The following is a 21,659-nucleotide window of genomic DNA, read 5'->3' on the forward strand; positions in this document are numbered from 1 at the left end:
TGGTATCCTTATGATTTATATTGATGGTTTCCTAGTATGATCTGATTGCCTATTTGTACCCTATGACTATCATTAAGTGTTGTACCTTATGATTCTTGATGAACCTATCTTTTCTTTTATGTACACTGAGAGCATATGCACCAAGACAAATTCCTTGTGTGCCCAATCACACTTGGCCAATAAAATTCTATTCTATTCTATTCTATTCTATTCTATTCTATTCTATTCTATTCTATTCTATGAAAGTATCAGCAAACAATGATCAGTATACTGTATTTTTCAAACTATAAGAGGCTCCGGACTATAAGAAGCACCTAGCTTTTGGGGAGGAAAACAAAAAAATAAAAATCTTCCTCTGCCTCCCAGCAATTTTCCTCCTTGCAGCAAACAGCTTGGTCAGCTTCAGCACAGCCTGATTTAGCACAAGCAGCTGATTAGCAGTTGGATCAGCCTCTCAGAATACCACCTATCTGTTGTCCATGTCCCATCACTGCCATCGCCATCCATCACCACCCTGCCTATTGTCACTTCCATGCACCCAATTTTTGGCTCTCTGTGTCCTGTTTTCGGCCTCCATGAGCCCCATTTTCAGCCTGTTGCGGGTGGTGAGGATTGCCGCCACCACCTATCTCCATCTCCTGCAATGGGCCGAAATGTGGAGGTGGCGATAGGCAGTGGTGATCCCTGAAGCCTGGAACAGTTGATAAGTGGTATTCTGAGAGGCAGATCCAACCGCCAATCAGCTGCTCATGCCAAACCAGGCTGTGCTGAAACTGACTAGGTTGTTTGCTGTTTGTTGCAAGGAGGCAAATTGCTGGGAGGCAGAAACCAAATGGTGGGGGCTGGCAGGTGGGCGGGGCTTTGACAGGATTTGCTCTGAAAGACGCACAGACATTTTCACCCACTTTGGGGGTGGGGGAGTGGAAGTGCGTCCTATACACTGAAAAATACGGTAATTTTAAAAAATGGCAGTTTCATTGGTTCCTTCTCTGGATGGGCATAGTCTGGATTTTAATGGAATACATTTGTATTTCCCCTCTTAAAGCACAAGGCAAGTGTGTTGAATCATGCAAAAATTAAGGCCCTCCTTAGTTTGGGGACAATAATTTGGTTTAGATAACTGGCAGGGCTAAAAGGATTGCATGAACTATTTACAAACATGTCTAAATACTTAGGCATATAATTTAGACATATAATAATAAAAATAGACATTTAGCTTTCACTGCTCTACAATAATTCCCCAACCTGTAGCTCTTCAGTTGTCCTCCCTGACTGCTACTTTTTAAAATTTTCTTCTTATGATAGGAATGAGTCCAAATCTGAAGACACCTGATTGATAAAGTAAAGAAGTATTTGGTAGGAAATAGTCTCCACATGGGAATTGGTTGCTGAGAGTACATTTTCTTCATACTTAAATCGACAACTATTAGAAAGAATAGACTGGGTTATTCCTTGGGCTGGAGTTTTGCTGTTAAAATGTTCCCAAGGAGGATCCAAATTTCTCTTTCATAGCCTGCTTTTCAGTCATACTCAGTGTATTCTAAATACTTTTTTCAAAGGATTTGCACAGACATACACATGAATCTGTAAAAAAAATCATCCTAAAAGCTATTTCAGTATTTTAGCTTTCCCCCATACACTAACTGACCATTGACTAACAATTGACCCATAAACTAAGTAATCATTGGTGTCAAGAGGCCAAAAATGGGGGAGAGAGAAGAAAATAAGAAAATTATGTAAGTAAAAAAGAGTGACTGTGTTGGGAGTGAAATGAAAGTTTTACCTTAAGGTCACGAAAAGCTTCAAATAGGATTTGAACAGGATATTGATATAGAGAAGGAAATGTGGATTATAGACTTATTCCTCCTCTCTTTGGGCAATATGAACGAAGGGTGCCATAAACAATGGCTGAATTGAATTAGTGCATCCTTTGTGACATGGACTATCACATTAGTATAGTGTCACTATTGTAATGGTGTGGATGGGAAAATGTCTAGGGAAGGTATGTATCTGATAATAGTGGTTCAGAGAAAAGAAAGAAAGAACAGAAAACAAAGACATTATTTTATTTTTTTATATAGATGTAACAGCACTATGGAGTTTTTCCAGGCCACTGAGTTTTCCTAAGCCAAAATTTGGTGGCAACCCCACCCCTTAAGATAACAGAAAACTTATACAAATTGCTAACTGTATAAAATTAAGTTTGTTAAAATCTACTTTGATTCCCATTCCATTCCATTGACTGCCCAGCTCATTGTCACAAGTCTGTGTGACCAACAGCTGATAAAAACACATTAAAAGCAACACAAAACAAACCACTATATAAAATCTGTAACTGATAACTTCCATCATTTGACTTGGAGATGTGGGATATGAAGAGAGTGTGATTTTATCTGTGCGTCAAGGAGAAACCAATCCAAGTTACCTTGGGATTCAGTTTGAAATGGTTTGTGTCCTCAAAATGCACAGAATGGCAGAAAGGGATGAAAGTAGCAGGGATAGTAGATCCTTTAGAGAACTTTAACCAAACTTTTTAAGAACTGCTTCTATTGCTTTGAAAACTGCTTTTCTGTTGTACCATGGTTGGCATGATACTACCCTGCCCAGATTGATGCAAGAGAGTTTTATGGTTACTGTTGTTTTGACAAAGGGTCTCATTCTTTGGGCACAGGCCTGTTATTTTATGTAGTATGCAAAGACTAGTGATGGAGAAAGAAAAATGTCCTTGCATCAATCAGTTTATCTAAGACGGAATAACAGATTTGTGTGAATCAGCTCAAATTCAAATGATCAGATTTGATTACCAAAATCTATTCATAAAATTGGGCTGATTTATTTCAGTACTTTAACCTGAAACACTGAATGAGACCAATTTGATTTTCTGAACTGATTTGAAACTAGGGCTTTTGTGCCCTTCTGCAGTTAAGTTAATTTGCCTGTCCAATTCCTAAAATCAATTCAATTTAGAATGCATTTTTCCAAAATGAATTTCTAAATTAAAGCACTACTGATTTGAACAGTAATGCTGTTTAACTCCAAAATAATCAGAGTGGGACAAATGTACATTTGTTCCATTTCTTATATGGCCTTTATCCCATTGTTACTCTAACAGAGTTCCAGATGTGTTGGATTACATGTAATTGCTAACCAGGATAGCCTTTGGGGAAATATTAATCATAAGAATTTTAGTCCAACATATCTCAACTGCATGAGTTTGAAAAAGATTGCTGTATATCCATGGACAGAATGAAGCAGAAGAAAAGTGTTTTTGTAATGTGATTTATTTTTTTCAAGTGGGGCAATTACTATTGAGATACATTAGGCCCTCATCAGGAAGGTTGTTCGGCTTGTTTGCTATCCAACAAAATGGAATTTCAGTTGCTAATTTTCTTCTTTGAGGAAGCTGACAACAGCAATCTAAAACTCAGCAAAACAGTGGGTTATGGAATCTCAGCCCAGGTTCCAGAGCCTGTAATCCATTATCTGGATGAATATCACTGTTACTTTTTATTTTGTGTCCTTGCCCCTAAGACAGGAGTTGGTGGCTCTGAGTAATAAATTGGTGATAGATGGAACTCACAGTTTAAGGGGGAAAATGACAGGATCATTTTTTTGTTGTTGTAACCACTCATTGAAACTGCCTCTCTTCCTTTTCCCCACTCAACAGTTCGATATTTCAAAGGAACCCAAAGGATGCTTCCCCTGTTGCGTGGAGACAAGAAAGTGTACAATCCAAAAAGCAGGTCTTTCAATCTTTCCTAAAGCTACAAGATAAAGCAGCTCTTATAGATGTAGCTTGGGAATTGTATACACATTGTGTATACTAGAAATCTCAGAGAGATTTCTCAGAGAGATTCAGCAGACTGGGAGCCTGCCAATTCAGACAGTCTGTTTGTCCATAAACAGTTACAGCTTAATGGGAGTTTCACTATTAAAACAAACATTGCCTGATACATTTGCTAGAAATGAATACAATAAAAGTAGTTGTGCATCAGATTATTATTATTATTTGAATAATTTTTATTTTATTTTATACACAAACAAACATTTAATACATCAGTCATTTTTTCCATGTTGCATCTCGGTGTTTTCTCCTTGACTTCACCTTTTTGTTGTTTCTTCTATCTTCATTTACATTTAATCTGTTACAATTTTTTCCACAAGTACAATATTCTAATTATACCATTTTCTTACATAACTGTTAGATGCTTATCTGTATCTTTTTTCTAGCCGATGGTAAAATTGATCCCATATCTTAAAATATTCTGAATCCTCTCTTTCTTTAATCATCAAAGTTAATCTATTCATTTCTGCACAGTCTAAAATTTTTTTAATAACTTGCATCAAATTATTTAGCATCTTAGCATCTAAAGCAACAAAACTGACCTAAGCATAGTACATAAAATCATCTACTACAATGTCCTACCAGCCAATGAATACTTCAGCTTCAACCAAAACAATAGAAGAGCATACAATAGATACAAACTCATGGTAAACAGATCCAAACTAGACTGCAGAAAATATGACTTCAGTAACAGAGTTGTCAACGCCTGGAATGCACTACCCGACTCTGTGCTTTCTTCTCCAAATCCCCAAAACTTTTATCTTAGACTGTCTACTGTAGACATCACCCCATTCCTAAGAGGTCTGTATAAGTGCACCAGTGTACCTACCGTTCCTGTCCTAATGTTTTCTTTTATTCGTATCCTTTACATGTATTTATAATTATGTTATACACTTGTATCTGTTATAAAATATATGCTTGATGAAATAAATAAATAAAATAAAAAACTGATCACTGTTTCTTTTTTCCCAAAGCCTAACTAAAGAGATTTTCCCCAGTGTTTTAAATATTCAAATGAAACTAACTTCAAGAACCTCCCTGTCTATTAGCCTCTCATCCTGAGGTTCCATTTGGTAAGCATAGTTTGAATGGAGGCAGATGGTCCATAAGATCAGTCTCTCACAGCTAGTGCTTTCCAAATATATTAAAATGAAACTGTAAATGTTCCCAGCAAGCATCATTCAAAACCGGACTAGCTGAGAAGTCAGGAAAATTTGCTACAACTAGAAGGCATCAAAAGTGGTCCAGGAACCTATCACCGAGGAAACAAAAATTACTAATGAAATGAATGTTCTCTGAAAGTGTCAGTTTGATAGCAAGAGGTATGTCTGTGAAGTAGGTGTGGAGGCAGTTTGGAAAGGGAAAATGTTGCTCAGTGGCCTAAATAAAATTTGAGGTGAAACAACAATTACATAATGTAGGCTGAAGTTTGAAGATCCTCCCCTTTCCTAGCTATTCCTGTAGTTGTTTGGAGAGTGAAGTACAGTAGCTTTTCATTTCAATCAGAGAGTTAAACTCTGGTGCATAAAGGCTCTTATTTCTTTGTTCAGCAACACAGTCTATTTTTGTGTTAAGGCTTCATTCTTGTCTGCAATAAAGTTTCTAATTTTGGTGAGTCATGTCTGAGAATCTTCTGAGTGAGAGATTAAGAATCAGGAGAGATGTGATTCACTGGTGAGTGGTGTGAAGCCTGACTACCAAAGAGAATATTTCATTCATTCATTCATTCATTCATTCATTCATTCATTCATTCATTCATTCATATATATTCACCGACAAAATATCTGTTTCTTTCATGTTTTTAGACTGCCTATCTCCCTCAAGATGCAAAGGTAATGGATGAGATTGTTCCCTACCACCCAATTTACACAAGATATTTTGTTGTTGTTGTTGTTGTTGTATGGGGCATGAGTAGATGCTCCCAAAGAAAACCGGGGCCTAAATTACCCATTATTTTTATTTTCTAAAAATTGGGGAGCCTAAGTGGGATTTCGTGACATCCTTGGAAATGAACATCAACCTTTGCAGCATTTGAGATTTCCATTTTTATTTTTATTTTTTACAGAATGTATCATTCGTCATAAGATCAGCTTGGGTTCTGCAATACCTCTGCCAAAATACAATTAATTTAAAAGGTATGCTGGTCATATAATTAGAATGATTCTTCTTTGCATTGGCTGAGTCTCCACTAGAAATCTAGTGAAGTCCCAATCCTAATGGCTATGTTCTGTTAAAAAAACATTGGTGGTGATATAATGAGGATTTTGGCATTCAATAATCTTTGTATTGCTCTCTCTCTGCTGGAATTAAGGAACTTCCACAGTGTGCGAGCAACATTCATAATAACAAAGTAGAATGACATGTTTATGGTTGTTTTGTTTCTTTTTGAGAGGAGGGATAATTTTTATTGGTTTCTTTACATGAAAGACATAAACATGAATGGATGTAAAACAAAGTTAAGAAAAAAGATGTATGAAAAAGTACAGACAAGAAAAAAAAATTAAAAAGCAGGTTCTGATCTTTTTTCAATAGTTAAACACTTACTTTCTCTTCTTTCTCTTCTCTGCCCATACTCAACACTGGTTAATTAACAAAAGCAAAAATACCTGGTTTATTTTTGAAACGTTTTTAGCGAAAAGTCCACAAAGTACCATATTGTGTTTTAGAGTACTTTTATTAAACAGGACAATTAAAAAGATAAAAAGTAAAAGATATATGCAAACTCAAAAAAACAATTAGAAAGTGCAGAAAAGGAAAAAAAATAGAACAGTGAAAATGGAAGGAAAAAATAAAAATAAAATAAAGAAAAAGGAAATATAAATATAAATATGAATGATTCCCCCCAGTGGTGGGATTCAATTTTTTTTACTACCAGTTCTGTGGGCGTGGCTTGGGCATAGTGTGGCTTGGTGGGCATGGCTTGATGGGCGTGGCAGGGGAAGGATACTGTAAAATCTCCATTCCCACCCCACTCCAGGAGAAGGATACTGTAAAATCTCCATTCCTACCCCACTCCAGGGGAAGGTTACTGCAAAATCCCCATTTCCTCCCGATCAGCTCAGACTTGGAAGGCAGAGAATAGATGGGGGTGGGGCCAGTCAGAGGTGATATTTACTGGTTCTTCGAACTATTCAAAATTTGTGCTACCAGTTCTCTAGAACTGGTCAGAACCTGCTGAATACCACCTCTGATTCCCCCCTTCATCACAGGTATAAGTATCATTCTGCAGAAGATGCTACTTATTTAGATTCTAATTTAAAATCTAAAAATTACTGGGCACCCAGGAGAAACTATCTCATTTTTTGCATGAAATGAAGACTGCAATCATACATGAAAGTAATTATTATTTACCTTGATCAAACAAATCTAATTTGTATTATTTTCCTCGTAGACAGTCTTTTGATAGATGCATCTTCAGAAAAAAATTAACTTAGTATTGAACTAGTTATATTGAATGGCTGTTTTGGTTGCATGGCCCTGGTAATTTTCTGATTATCTGGCATTTTAAACTTATGGCTGATATTGGGACTGCCACTTAAAAAAATACAAGCTAATTGGTCGCCTTTTTCATATTACTTTCTCTCAACAAGGACTCTCTTAATTTAGAATTGAGGATTAAGTGGTTTTAATTTGCAATAGCACCACTCCTGAGGGAGTGCCACCCAGTTGGCTGTATAAATGTTTCAAATAAATAAATAAATAAATAAATAAATAAATAAATAAATAAATAAATAAATAAATAAATATCACCAGATCTAAAGAATTTCCAAACATGAAGAAATGGGAAAAAAATAGGGAAAGCCTACAAAAAGATCTGTTTAAGTCTGAATTTGCTTAAGGCCCACTGAATATGGAATGGGACAATTCACCATGGACAACTTGCCAGGACAACTCGCCGCAGCCAGCTCACCACGATCAACTCACCTTGGGACAATTTAACAATTCAATTTAATTATTTAAAATAAATTAAAAATTATTTTAATGGTTATCGTTCACATGAAACGACACTATTTCTTCGATATTAGTGTAACTCTTGTCCTGTGGTGAGCTGTCCTGCAGCAAGATGCCAGAGCCAGATGGCCATGGCAAGTAATCTCACGGTGAGTTGATTTTGGCAAATTGGCTGCGGCAAATTGTCATAGACTTCATCGAATAAGTAGTAGTGAGTATTGTCTTCTACAATATTTTATTGCAGATCTCCTTATAAAATCTAAAACTCAATATCCATGACTTTTGAGTTTATGGACGTACTGGCACTATGGCATTGCAAGGAGACTTGGGGGTAAACTAGGGCATATATTTAAACCTTAGAATGTCAAGACACCTCTGAACAGTTTATTTATTTTATTTATTTATTATTTATTTATTTATTTATTTATTTAAATTTTTATACCGCCCTTCTCCCGAAGGACTCAGGGCGGTTCACAGCCTGATAAAAAATACAAAATAATACAATATAAATACGATTAAAATATAATTAAAAAACTTATTAAATTGGCCATGATTAAAATTTAGAATAAAACCCATTAAAAACCCATAAGTTTAAAAACTAACCCAGTCCAGCGCAGATGAATAGGTGAGTTTTAAGCTCGCGACGAAAGGTTCGGAGGTCCGGAAGTTGACGGAGTCCTGGGGGGAGTTCGTTCCAGAGGGCGGGAGCCCCCACAGAGAAGGCCCTTCCCCTGGGCGTCGCCAGACGACACTGTCGCGCCGACGGCACCCTGAGGAGTCCCTCTCTGTGAGAGCGCACGGGTCGGTGAGAGGTATTCGGTAGCAGCAGGCGGTCCGTAGATAGCCCGGCCCTATGCCATGGAGCGCTTTGAAGACGTTCACCAACACCTTGAAGCGCACCCGGAAGGCCACAGGTAGCCAGTGCAGCCTGCGCAGGATAGGTGTCACGTGGGAGCCACGAGGGGCTCCCTCTATCACCCGCGCAGCTGCATTCTGGACTAACTGAAGCCTCCGGATGCCCCTCAAGGGGAGCCCCATGTAGAGAGCATTGCAGTAATCCAGACGAGACGTCACAAGGGCATGAGTGACTGTGCATAAGGCATCCCGGTCTAGAAAGGGGCGCAGCTGGCCCACCAGGCGAACCTGGTGGAAAGCTCTCCTGGAGGCGGCCGTCAGGTGGTCTTCAAAGACAGCCCGTTCATCCAGGAGAACGCCCAAGTTGCGCACCCTCTCCATCGGGGCCAATGACTCGCTCCCAACAGTCAGCCGTGGACTCAGCTGACTGTGCGGGATGCCGGCATCCACAACCACTCCGTCTTGGAGGATTGAGCTTGAGCCTGTTTCTCCCCATCCAGACCCGTCGGCTTCCAGACACGGGACAGCACTTGATAGCTTCATTGGGGTGGCCCGGTGTGGAAAAGTACAGCTGGGTGTCATCAGCGTACAGCTGGTACCTCACACGAAGCCACTGATGATCTCACCCAGCGGCTTCATGTAGATGTTGAACAGAAGGCGAGAGAATCGCCCTGCGGCACCCACAAGTGAGGCGCCGAGCCGACCTCTGCCCCCGCCAACACCGTCTGCGTCCGGTCGGAGAGATAGGAGGAGAACCACCGATAAACGGTGCCTCTCACTCCCAATCCCTCCAGCCGGCGCAGCAGGATACCATGGTCGATTTATTTATAATTACATTTCTATACAGTTCTATGAAATACAGTAGTCCCCAATGTATGACTGGTTGCTTAGCAAAGCTATGACTGATTTGAAAAAGGAAACTTACAATCTGCATTTGAAGTTTATTTATTTATTTATTTTTATTTATTTATTTTGTCACAACAATATATATAAGTGTCATACAAAAAATTTATATAGTATATAAACATATATATGAGTAAATATTAGGAGGTATAAGCATATTTATATATAAGTTCCAATGTTCAGGTCATTTGAAGTTCCAATGTTCATAATGATCATCTGACTGAACTTTACAATTTCATATGTTCAAATGCAGACAATTGTTCATTCTATAAAGCATTAGATTTGCCTATCCTTGCCTTCCAGAAAGCCATTAAAACCTGGCTTTTCCCTCAGGATGGAAGATGTGTCCAGCATTTTTGTGTGTGTGTTATACCTGAGAAGTTAACGTCATGGCACTGGTAATGTGCTTGAGTTTTATTCTTGCATTTTATTATTTTATTATTTGTGTATTAGCTGCCATGTGTAGCAAACAAAATATAGGTGTTCATACATTTTTTCAAATAAATAAATAGGTTGGTTAAATAAATGGGTTGGTGAGTCTAGCTAGTATTGATGCATAATATAGACAAGACAGAAATATGTATGGTCAGTTGAAAAGATCTGCTTCTCTTGAACAATTCTGGCATTGTTGTGGTTTCAGCTGTAAAATTAAATATCCAGGATTTGGAGGTAGTCAGGGTGGCATTTGCATAGCTAATATTGGTATGCCACTACGCAGTGGTGGGATTCAGCCAGTTCGCACCACTTCGGGAGAACCGGTTGTTAACTTTCTGAGTAGTCTGGCAAACTGGTTGTTGGAAGAAATCATTAGGGCAGAGAACCGGTTGTTAAATTACTTGAATCCCACCACTGCCACTACGCCTTCTTCTGAAAATCTTAGGTTTGGCCATAATGACATCTGTTTTGGATGCATCTTATTTGGACAATCGATTGTGTACCTGTCTTTTAAAAAAATACCAAAACCCTTTGGATTAGAGTACTGCTGTCAGTCAATGGAGGTAGAGCTTGTTCTAGAACAGGAATCTCCAAGCTTGCCAGCTTTAAGACTTGTGGACTTCAACTCCACTGAATTCCTCAGTTGGCTGAGAAACTCTGAGAGTTGAAGTCCACAAGTCTTAAAGTTGCCAAGTTTGAAGGCTCCTATTTCTAGAGAGAGTGGGACTGCTGCATCACATGTGTTCATTGGAGATCAATCTGTCACCCAAAATGGTTCAGAAAGCTAGATTTTATGTGGCTAGGACTAAGCTCTCTGAAAGACCATATTCTCTCATAGGATCCCACTCTGAATTTTAATTTAGAAGAGGAGGTTTTTCTCTCTCCATGTCTCTTCATCTCTAGAAGCACAGAGAGAGCCTCCTCAATAGTTGCTCCCAAGCTCTGGCACACCCTGTCAAGAGAAGCAAAGACACCGATATAGATTTTAAGCCTTTAAACAGACTTGGAAATTGCTGAAATATATTTTAGCAGGTGGTCGCTGTTTATTTCTTGTTTGCATTGAAGGGAGTTTATAACCAATGTGCTTTTATTTGATTATGCTCCAATTTATTGGTTTGCATTTTATTTTATGGTGATGAGAAAAGTGGAAAGATGGGACAGTAACTTAAGAATGAGTAAATAATGTTCTGCTGCTCTCCTGTGACCATTCTCTGGTAACTAGTATTCATTGTCTTAGTGCTTCTGACTTGGGAGGTTTATGAGCCATAAACTATTCTGCTCCTTTTAAAATATATTCTATACAAGTAGCCATCACTGCATCACATGCCAGCTAATAAATTAATGGCTAGTGAACTTCAGGCTCCTAGACTGAAAATTGCCTCTAAGATGATCTTGTATATTTAATGCTTCAATTGATATTTGAACTAGACTCTGATCATATGCATATGTACCATATGCAGTATAGTACATATGCATACGCTAATAGTGGTGGGGAGCAAAATGCTAACTTTTTCCAAAATTTGATTTCATAATATGATTAGCTTTGTGTGTCAAAGAATTATATTTGCAAGCCTCTGGTAAATAATAATAGTAGCAATTATATCAGGACCAAACGTCTTCTTTTATGCCTTGCCCTTTAGGGCTTCCTTTCTCAATTTTCAGTTGACTTCACTTGGAAGTATTTGGCATCTCTGTCTGGGGAAGAGGGAAATTGGGCATTAAGCTGAAAGAATTGGACTGATTTTCTCCCTCACTGTTAAACAAGGAAATGTTATAGAGGAAAAGTGCCCTATTTTAAGGGAACATGGATTAAATAAACCCTGAAAGAGACAAGAAGAGAAAAGAAGAGAGCGGGGAATTGTCAAGCTTGTGATAGTGCTGCATCTATAAATGCACCGTGGAGGAAAATTTCTGTCCCAGATTGAACCACTATGATGTTGTGGAATGCTTATGAACATTACAAGTGTTGAGAGCTGTGGTGTGTGTGTGTGTGTGTGTGTGTGTGTGTACAAGTGGAATGGAATGGAATAGAACGGAATGGAACGGAATATTGTAATGGAGTGGAGTGGAGTGGAGTGGAATGGAATGGAATGGAATATATATTGGAATGGAATGGAATGGAATATAATATAATATCGGAATGGAATATTATATTGGAATAGAATATAATATTGGAGTGGAATGGAATGGAATATAATATTGCAATGGAAAATAATATTGGAGTGGAATGGAGTGGAGTAGAGTGGAGTGGAATGGAATGGAATGGAATATAATATTGCAATGGAATATAATATTGGAATGGAATGGAATGGAGTGGAATGGAATGGAATGGAATATTGGAATGGAATATAATATTGGAGTGGAATGGAATATAATATTGCAATGGAATATATTATTGGAGTGGAATGGAATGGAATGGAATATAATATTGGAATGGAATGGAGTGGAGTGGAATAGAACAGAACAGAACAGAACAGAACAGAACAGAACAGAATAGAACATCTGTGGTTCAGTGATGCCTTCAACCAAGCTTAAGAAAAACAGAAGTAGCCACATTCCACCTCAGCAATAGGTATGCAAATTACCAGTCTTCAGTGAAGTTCCAGAACCATATTTTACAATGTAATAACTCTCCAAAGTACCTGGAGACATCACTAACCTTCCAGCAATAACTGGGAAAAATAGCTGTAAAATCGAAAAGCCACAACAAGCAAAAAAAAAGCCACAACAAAAGCCACAACAGACTGGCTGGAACATCCTGGGGTGCTGATGCTAACACCCTGCGAACAACAGTCTTGGCTTTAGTTTATCTCACAGCTGAATATTGTGCCAATGTGTGGCTTAAGAGCATCCACACCCAAATGGTTGATGTTCAACTTTGCCAGACAATATGTATCACCTCTGTTATGTTGTATCCCACTCCTGTACACTAGTTACCAGTTCTTAGGAATATCATACTGCCCAGCGATATCATACTCCCCACAGACAACAAGCTCTCATTTGGCAATGGTCAAGGATGCTGAACAACAAGTCCCTCTTTAAAAGAATTCACCAAGACAATGTGCAGCCCATCACAACATTGCAATCCCATAGGCCAGCTTGGAAAAAAGCTATTCACTTAACATCTACCCAGTTTAAACCTGAGAATGCCTGGAGAGAGGAATGGTTGAAGGTACTTTCTTCTGGACCATTAGTGAGTCCTCTACTAAACCACCTGATTTTGACCTGTTTCATTTTGCTGGTCAAAATCGAACAGAATTAAGGGTGATACTGAAAGACGTGCCACTGCCCTGTCTCAGTGGGAAGGAAAGATTCCCCTTGTCGCGATTGTGGTACTGATATGCAAACTATTAAACAAATTGTGCAAGATTGCCCATGATGTGCATTCTATGGTTCCTAGAAGATCTACAAGAAGCAACGCCAGCAACGTCTGGATAGCTGAATTGGATATCCAATTATGAGGCTACTGCCATATCCCCATAGAAGTTTTACTTATAATTACGTGGACTGTTTATATATGTTTACTTCTCTTCTTTCATGTTCCCATCATGCACTAAGTAATAAATATTAATGTAGCTCCACAAGGGAAGCAAAACATGGTGATTAGACTAGGAGCAGGATGGATAGAAGTGGCAGTGTATAGTAAACCAAGGATAGAAAAATGGAGTAAAACTTACTTCTGTCAGGTTAGGGAGATGGAGAACTAACTAGGCAATATAGGATAGGAACTTAAGGAGAGGATGTGTGCTAAACAAATGCTCCTGCAGACCCCAAATCAATGTATGTATTTGTTTATTTATTGTAATGACACCCTACGTAAATCATTTTGACTCTTGGCTGTTTACACTGATAGAAAATAATTTAAAACATCCGCGAAGGATATTAAAAAAAATAACAACGATGATAAATATGGCATAAGTGGCACAGAAATTCCTGAGCCAGGGATATTGGATTCAGCCACTACTGACTGGCTATGTTTAATTGGGCCAGCCGACTACAGTTTATAGGAGCCTTAGGCCAAAATCTCTAAATTTGTGTAGGAATCCCACTGCCATTTAAGCCAACAGTGTCACCTCTGGCCACAGCTCACTGGAGATATTAATAGTGACCTTCATAATATGGTAGCTTTGTAACCCTTAGGACAAGACTTGACCTGTCATGCTGGACATGCAAAATATGTGCTCTGCCTTTGAGCCCTCCCTGCTTAAGATGCAGGCCCAGAAGAACTGGCAGTGAGTGAAGCGAGGAGGTCACAGTGTCTCCCAAGAGCCTTAAGCTGCAAATGACAAACGGGAGATCAGGCTATGCAAAATGACTGGGGATTCATTTAGTCTTTACGAAGAGAGAAGAATCCGACCTTTTGGCCTCAGCTCTTCGTTTCCTCCATTCCAACTTTTTAGATGTTAATTTTCTAAATTTTTGTGCCATCCAGAGTCACCTTACAGGGGAGATGGGTGACATAAAAATTTAACAAACCAACAAATTAATAAATCTGCTTTAGTACATTTCACCTACTGTGTACACTTGTTACCAAAACCAAGATTTTCCATGAAGAACTCTAGGCTTCCTGAGGAATGCTCAAGGATATTGACATATTCTCCACTGAATATCATGCTTTTGTTTCTTAAATTGGTACTAGGATGGTCTAGTTTTTGTTTTTTATTTATCTTTCTTATAATTAGCAGTTGCCAAGCATCTGAATTTTCATCACCTGACCATGGGGACGCTGCAATGGTCCTAAGTGTCGGTCATGGGTCACTTTGTTTAGTGCCCTTGTAGTTTCGAACGGTCACTAAATGAACTGTTGTAAGTCAAGGACTACTTGTACATGGTTAACTGGATTGTATTTGTATTGTCATTATTTTCCGGTTGTTTTCCTTCTGTTTTCTCAAGTACATGGCCTTTTTTCCCAGTAGAATAGAACGTTCAAGTTTTGTTTTACTTTTGCATTATTTATAAAAATCAATGCAATTAAAAGAGTGTGTGTGTGCACGAGAGAGAGAAAAGTGGCTAGTAGCAATATACTGTTATTAAGGGACACAGCATGGCATGAATTTGCAAGAAAATGTAGATGTTCCTGAAGCAGTGAGGAGGTAGGTGTTGCCTCTCTTGGTGATGCAACATCTTTTGTAGTACTTAGCAGCTGCACAGGGGTCTCCATTTTGTTCTGCATCTCACTCCTGAGGCACTAAGGGAGCCAGAGTGTGTTTTTTTTTATTATTATTTGATTTTGTCACAAGAGTATACATAAACATTGTCATAGTAAAAAAAGAAAAATATATGATGAAATATATATATATACATACATATATACATACATACATACATACATACATACATACATACATATATATATATATATATATTTGTTTTCTGAGGTTTTCACGGGTGTTTGTATGTAGGTCTTTGGTTGTTCGGGTTTTCTCCCGTGTAAAATTGGAAGTGTCTTGGCGACGTTTCAACAGCTATGCAGCTATGCAGCTCACCAAACAACAGCTATGCAGCTCACCAGCTCAAATCCCCCTGCAACACAGACAAAACTGAGCACAACCAAGCCCCCACCCAAACAGGACACACCCCCAGCCAATCAGAGCACAAAAAAACCCCATCCAATCAGAGCACAGCCAAGCTCCCACCCAATCAGTTCAAACCCCCACTAGCAGTTAAAAGGAAGAAACAGCTGCGATCACACATTGCTCCCAGAAGCACGAAGCTGAAGCCTGAAGATGACGAATGAGACTTCGTCGAAACGTCGCCAAGACACTTCCAATTTTACGTGGGAGAAAACCCGAATAACCAAAGACCTATATATATATATATATTTATATATATATGTTTTCTGAGGTTTTCACGGGTGTTTGTATGTAGGTCTTTGGTTGTTCGGGTTTTGTTCCGTGTAAAATTGGAAGTGTCTTGGCGACGTTCGATGAAGTCTCATTCGTCATCTTCAGGCTTCAGCTTCGTGCTTCTGGGAGCCTCATTCGTCATCTTGCAATCACACATTGCTCCCAGAAGCACGAAGCTGAAGCCTTCGTCGAAACGTCGCCAAGACACTTCCAATTTTACACAGGAGAAAACCTGAATAACCAAAGACCTACATATATATATATATATATATATATATAAGTAAAGGATATGCATAGCTATATTAATTAGAAATAATAAAGAGAACTATAGGACAGGAAGTGTAGGCACTTTTGTGCTCTTATGCACGCCCCTTATAGTCCTCTTAGGAATGGGGTGAGGTCAATAGTAGACAGTTTTTGGTTGAAGATTTTGGGATTTTTTGTAGAGACTATGGAGTTTTCCCTGAGTTTGTCGCATACAGCCTTCTTCACATGCTTAGGGCTCTAAAAGCAACCAATAACAGCAATGACTTAGCTGTCTTTGTTTTGGCTTTAGTATAGTTTTTATTAATATCTGTGTATTTTAAGGCTTTAATATCTAATTATTTATACATAGTTTATTGACTAGCCCATAGGCCATATCAAAGTGCAGAGTTCCAAACGCAAATGATGGCCAAAATCCGATAAAAACAATTTGAAATGAGATTGGAATAAAACACAATTTAAAATGAAGTTGGAATAAAATAGAAATTAAAATGAAATTAGAATAAAATATAATAATTTAATATATAGGTAAATAACATTTTCACTATTTTCCCCTTGTTTCATAACTTGTAGGCCACCCAGAGTCACCTTGTAGGGGAGACAGGCAGCATAACAATTTAATGAGAAAATAAAATAATAAAATAAAAAACAAGCAAGTGCAAGGAAGCACAAGGCATTGGTGGTTCATTTCCCTAGCAATCAGCATGTGTGTATTGTGAATGTTTTCATGCCACTTCAATAATTTTGACATTAAGCAGGTTACATGCAGCAATGTACAAATATTTATTGATACAGGAATCATAAAAAAATTCAAACAATATAAAGTCAGCATCTTGGAAGAGGACATCAGACTAGCCTCTTCTGTAATGACTTTTTGGAAATTGTGGAAGACTGGACTTGTTGGGAGAGCTTTAGAGCTGTGGCTTTCTTCTTTTTTTCTCCCTCCCTCCCTCCCTCCCTCTCTCTCCTCCCCCCTTTTTATGTTCCGAAGAACTGCTTTCAGGTTTAATCAGACTGTGGCTGTTTCAACATTTTTTATATTCTATGTAAGCCACCAAGTGTAATTTGATTGAGGTGGTATAGAAGACAGATAGACAAACAGACCGACCTAAAAGTACTTTACTCATCCAAGTAAAATCACTGCTGTATGACTGCACTGGCTTGCAGTTGCTTTCCAGGTTCGGTTCAAGATGCTAGTTTAACACTCAACATGGCACAGGGTCAGACTACTTGTGGGACCACCTCTTCTTGAGGGCATCTGCCCATCTTACTAGGTTAGACAGGATGGGTGCACTCCAAGTCCCCTCCCTTAAATGTTGCCATCTGATGGAACCTTGAAGGCATGACTTCTCTGTGGCTAACCTGGTCCTTTGGAACAGTTTCCCACCAGATATCAGAAGGTCCTCTGCCTGTTTAGCCATCTGCACAGCCATGATGACTTGCCTCTTCCCCCAAACATTGGGCTATGATGTAGGGTTGAGCTAAGAAAATTTTTGCTTTGGTGCCTGAAGGTGGGTAGGGTATGTTTTTAAAATATGTTTTATGGTTTCTGAGCTGCCTGGTGTCATTATATGAGACAGGGGGGCACATATCCAATAAATAATTAAGCAATGGTAAACATGATGTAGAAGGGAAGGATTATTCTAGGACAGGGGTGTCAAACTCAAGGCCCATGGACCATATTTGGCCCATGGGTTGCTTAGATCTGGCCCACGGGGCCACTCTGGAAACAGTGAAGGAATGACCTGCATTGCTTCTGCCAGTGAAAATGGAGCTCAGGAGGATCATATACAGCCCTCGTGAACTCAGTTTTCACTGGCAGAGGGTTGCATATGGCTGTTGCAGCCAGAAACTGAGCTCGGGAGCCCATTTTCTCTGGCAGAGTGCTTGGGCCACAACAGGCACCCATGACACGAGTGACATTGAGCTAGCCACGCCCACCCTGGACACACCCACCTCAGCCCTCCAAGGTCAAACACAACCCTGTTGTGGCCCTCAATGAAATTGAGTGTGACACTCCTGGTCTAGGATCTCCTAGTTATAACCCTGATGCACTAAATTTCAAATTCCTGTCTGCAAAACAAAAATATATTTTGTTGAACACTATCTGCACTAGATTCCTTACTATGCTCTTTATAAAGGTAGTCTTCAACTTATGAGCGCAATGGAGCCTGAAATTTATATTGCTAAGGGGGAGATTTGCCCCATTTTACGACTTTTCTTGCCACATTTGTTAAGTGAATCACTGCAGCTGTGAAATTGCTAAGATGGTTGTTAAGTGAATCTGGTTTCCCCATTGACTTTGTTTGTCAGAAAGTCACACAAGGTGATCCGATGACCCCAGGATTCTGAAACCGTCATAAATGTGAGTCAGTTGTCAACATTCGAATGTAAATCACATGACAATGGGGATGCTGCAACGGTCATAAATGTGAAAAAGGGTCATAAGTCACATTTTTCAGTGCCGTTGTAACTTCAAACGGTCACTAAGTGAACTGTTCGAGGACTACCTGTATACGTAATAGAAAGAGAATTTATGATAGCCCAATTCAGATTTTAAAAGGCAACAGATGTTCAGCTCCTATTGCTTGTAAATGAAGCCTATAGTTTGTGATGAAACCTCTCCTCCTATGGAAGGCTTAAAGTGAACTTTCCAGTGGTTGGGAATCAGATGATGAAAAATGAGAAGGTATAAATGTGTGTGCTATGCATTACTTCTGCAAATAAAACCGATAGTCTTGGTGCAGAATTTCTTTACGGGTTGTCCTCACTAGACTCCTGCCTGTTTTCTGCCATTCATCCTGCTGACTGCCACATTGTTTCTGGGGAGATAATTCGGATGGGCAATAAAGCATGGTGGTATTGTATAGCAAACTGGTTAATCTCCTTTGTGGGACCACTCAGTTTATGGGACAAAATAGAATTGGTGTCATACATTATTAGATAATAGAAAGGACAGTGTGGCGCCGTCTATGATTTAAGAGTAACAGGCATTGAACTCTCCACATGAAACCTTTCCTGACATGCATAATTGATGGCTGTACATCAAATTAATTTTCCCTGTCAGGGCAAGAAGTGAAAAATGCCAGTCAGGTCATCTAATTTGTATTGCTTAAGCAATCATTACAATGAGATATGGCTATCTCAGGTCAATGGTACAGATTAATGTCGTTAGGGTTTATGAGTTGCCATTGCAAAGATTTAGCCAAGCTGTCTTGGATGCATCTGTACACAGGCAAGGAGGTGTACATCTATAGCAACAAAATAAGTTCTCATATGGGTTTTCGTTGACTGGGGCTATCGTGACCCCACCAAGAAGAGAAATACGAGACACAATTAACTTGCCAGGGATGCTTTGGCTGTGAGATGAAGAAATTGTTGCAACGGGAATTCTTGGGTTTAGGTTTGGATGGTTCCAAAAGAAGAACATGCTATATTCACAATAGATTTTGTTTATTTGTTTGTTTGTTTTCTATTTGTTTGTTTGTTTAATTAGTTAGGTTTATAGGTTACCCCTCATCTCAGGGTAAATCTGGGCAGCTTACAATAATAAAAGATATAAACTATATAGGCATAAAAGACATAAATAAGTTAATACAAAAAGACAAACACTGCAGCCCAGTTAAAAGATGGGGAAGGCAGGAACAGGAGGGGGGGGAGGTGGCATCTGTTATTAACCTGTCAATCACCTTCACTGTGATGCTCCTCCATTGGAGCCCAAGCTAAGTGGCAGAGCCAGGTCTTTATGCTCTTATGGAAGGTCAGGAAGGTTGTAGCCGACATCATTCTGAGGGGCAAGATGTACTGGAGGGCACGTGCAACAGCAGAGAAGGCCCTTCTCCTGAACCCTGCCAGCTGGGCATAATGGGGCTAATGGGGCTCGCAACATGCTGCCTCTGCTAGCACAGGTGGGGGGGTGGTCCAATCCCAGCGGGATGATATGGTGATTTATTGATACACCTTTTCAAAACCTGGAGCAGTCCAAATTATTTTGGAGAGTTTTCCAAAACTGATTACATACAAGTAGTCATTGACTTATGATTGGACACTCAACAACCGTTCAAGTTTCCATTGTATCCCCCTCCCCCCAAAAAAGAAAGATATTTACAACCTGGATTTGAAGCTCTGATGACCCATAGTTTGGGTGCTCAGCAGTTGGCCCGCATTAATGGCCATTTGCAGCATCCATGGTTATATGACTGCAATTTATGTCATTTTGTAACATTTTGCTGAAAACTGACATTTATTTCCAATTTGCAGCAGAAAAAAAAGGCCCATAGCAAACAATGGGTTCACTGAACAACCACCGCAGAAAAGTGTCGAGCAGGAGATTTGGGCAGTTGAAATGAGTATAAAGATTTATTGCAAGCTTTAGCTCTCTACAAGAATCTGAGCTACTAAAAATCAAAGCAAATTGGTGGTAGGTAACAGCCAAAGGAATTCAAGGTGGCTGGATGTAGATCTCTTGTAGGTGCGCGGGGATTCACAGTGCATTGGACCCTCCCTCAAGCTCAGCCTAGTCATCTCCTACAAAAAGATTGTAAAATCAGTCACAGTTATAGTACGGGATGATCTGCTTAATGACTACTATGATGTACACCCATAATTGTGGGTGCAGTTGCATCGTAAGCCAAGGACTAGCTGAATCTGACTACTATGAACTTGGTTTAATACTTTACAGGAAATCATGCAGATGGAGGGGGGAGGCACCAGTGCAGGAATTCAAATTAAAATATTCTTGACAGATGGCTGTCTAGCTGATGCTTTAACAAATCCAGGGAAGGGGAGATAATCACTTGTTGCGTACATATGTGTGGTCTATTTTCCATTACATTATTTCAATTGGCAGTGGAATAGCTTCTTTTTCTGTTCATAGGCTTGTGAGTGTGTTGAATTCCTGGCTCACAGGAATTGTAGGTCCTTCACAGAAAGGCAATTTTGCATATGCAAATTAGCAACAAAACATTGGAATCTGCTTGTCTGTGGCTAATGTTCTTCCTAGAATCAGTTCAGCTGCCCTCTTAAACTAGGATGTCTGCTACAAATCCCATCTGGCCAAGAGAGCTACTTTGAATATAACAACCAAGCAGAGCTTTACTGCCTGATGTTATTGGCTGACAAGTTGTTACAGCTGCATGTAACCCTCCCAGCACCTTATGTCAGCAATGTTATGACTAAAGGTCTATATAATAAGTTATCTAGGGCTTTATTTGTTTGACCCTCAGGGTCTCTTCAGGCAGAGAAGTTAATAAGGGTTCCACTAACACTGCAATGGCCAAATCTCCTAGTATAATAAAAATCAAAGCTTGCTAGTCAATGAAATAATGTCATCAGGGCTGGATTTTAAGGGAAATCCTGGGCTTATGAAGTGAACAAGAGAACCTTCATATGAAGAAGAATTGGTTTTCAACACTGCAAATAAGTAAATGTACACTACCAGATAAGAACAGTATGCTTGGAATAAAACAAAAATAGTTACACCATGGGAATAACACAGTCCATTTACTGCTGGATTTTAGATTCCAGTTCTTGTGCCATTTAAAGGTCCTGACTTTTATAAA

The 21,659-nt window shown here is 39.2% G+C and overlaps 1 protein-coding gene across 4 annotated transcripts in view; it reads left to right on the forward strand.

The window, feature by feature from the left end:
• OLFM2 (olfactomedin 2) overlaps positions 1–21,659 on the forward strand; it is a 206,168-nt gene that overhangs the window by 29,988 nt on the left and 154,521 nt on the right. Inside the window, exon 2 of one of the 4 annotated variants that reach the window (XM_058171562.1) lies at positions 17,378–17,397. The exons of the other annotated variants lie outside the window; for them this stretch is intronic. Within the exon in view, the coding sequence (XP_058027545.1) occupies positions 17,378–17,397 (20 nt within the window). The remainder of the gene's footprint in view (positions 1–17,377; positions 17,398–21,659) is intronic. 4 annotated transcript variants of the gene reach the window in all.

Source organism: Ahaetulla prasina, chromosome 2 (genome assembly GCF_028640845.1).
Source record: "Ahaetulla prasina isolate Xishuangbanna chromosome 2, ASM2864084v1, whole genome shotgun sequence".
NCBI classification, from domain to species: domain Eukaryota; kingdom Metazoa; phylum Chordata; class Lepidosauria; order Squamata; family Colubridae; genus Ahaetulla; species Ahaetulla prasina.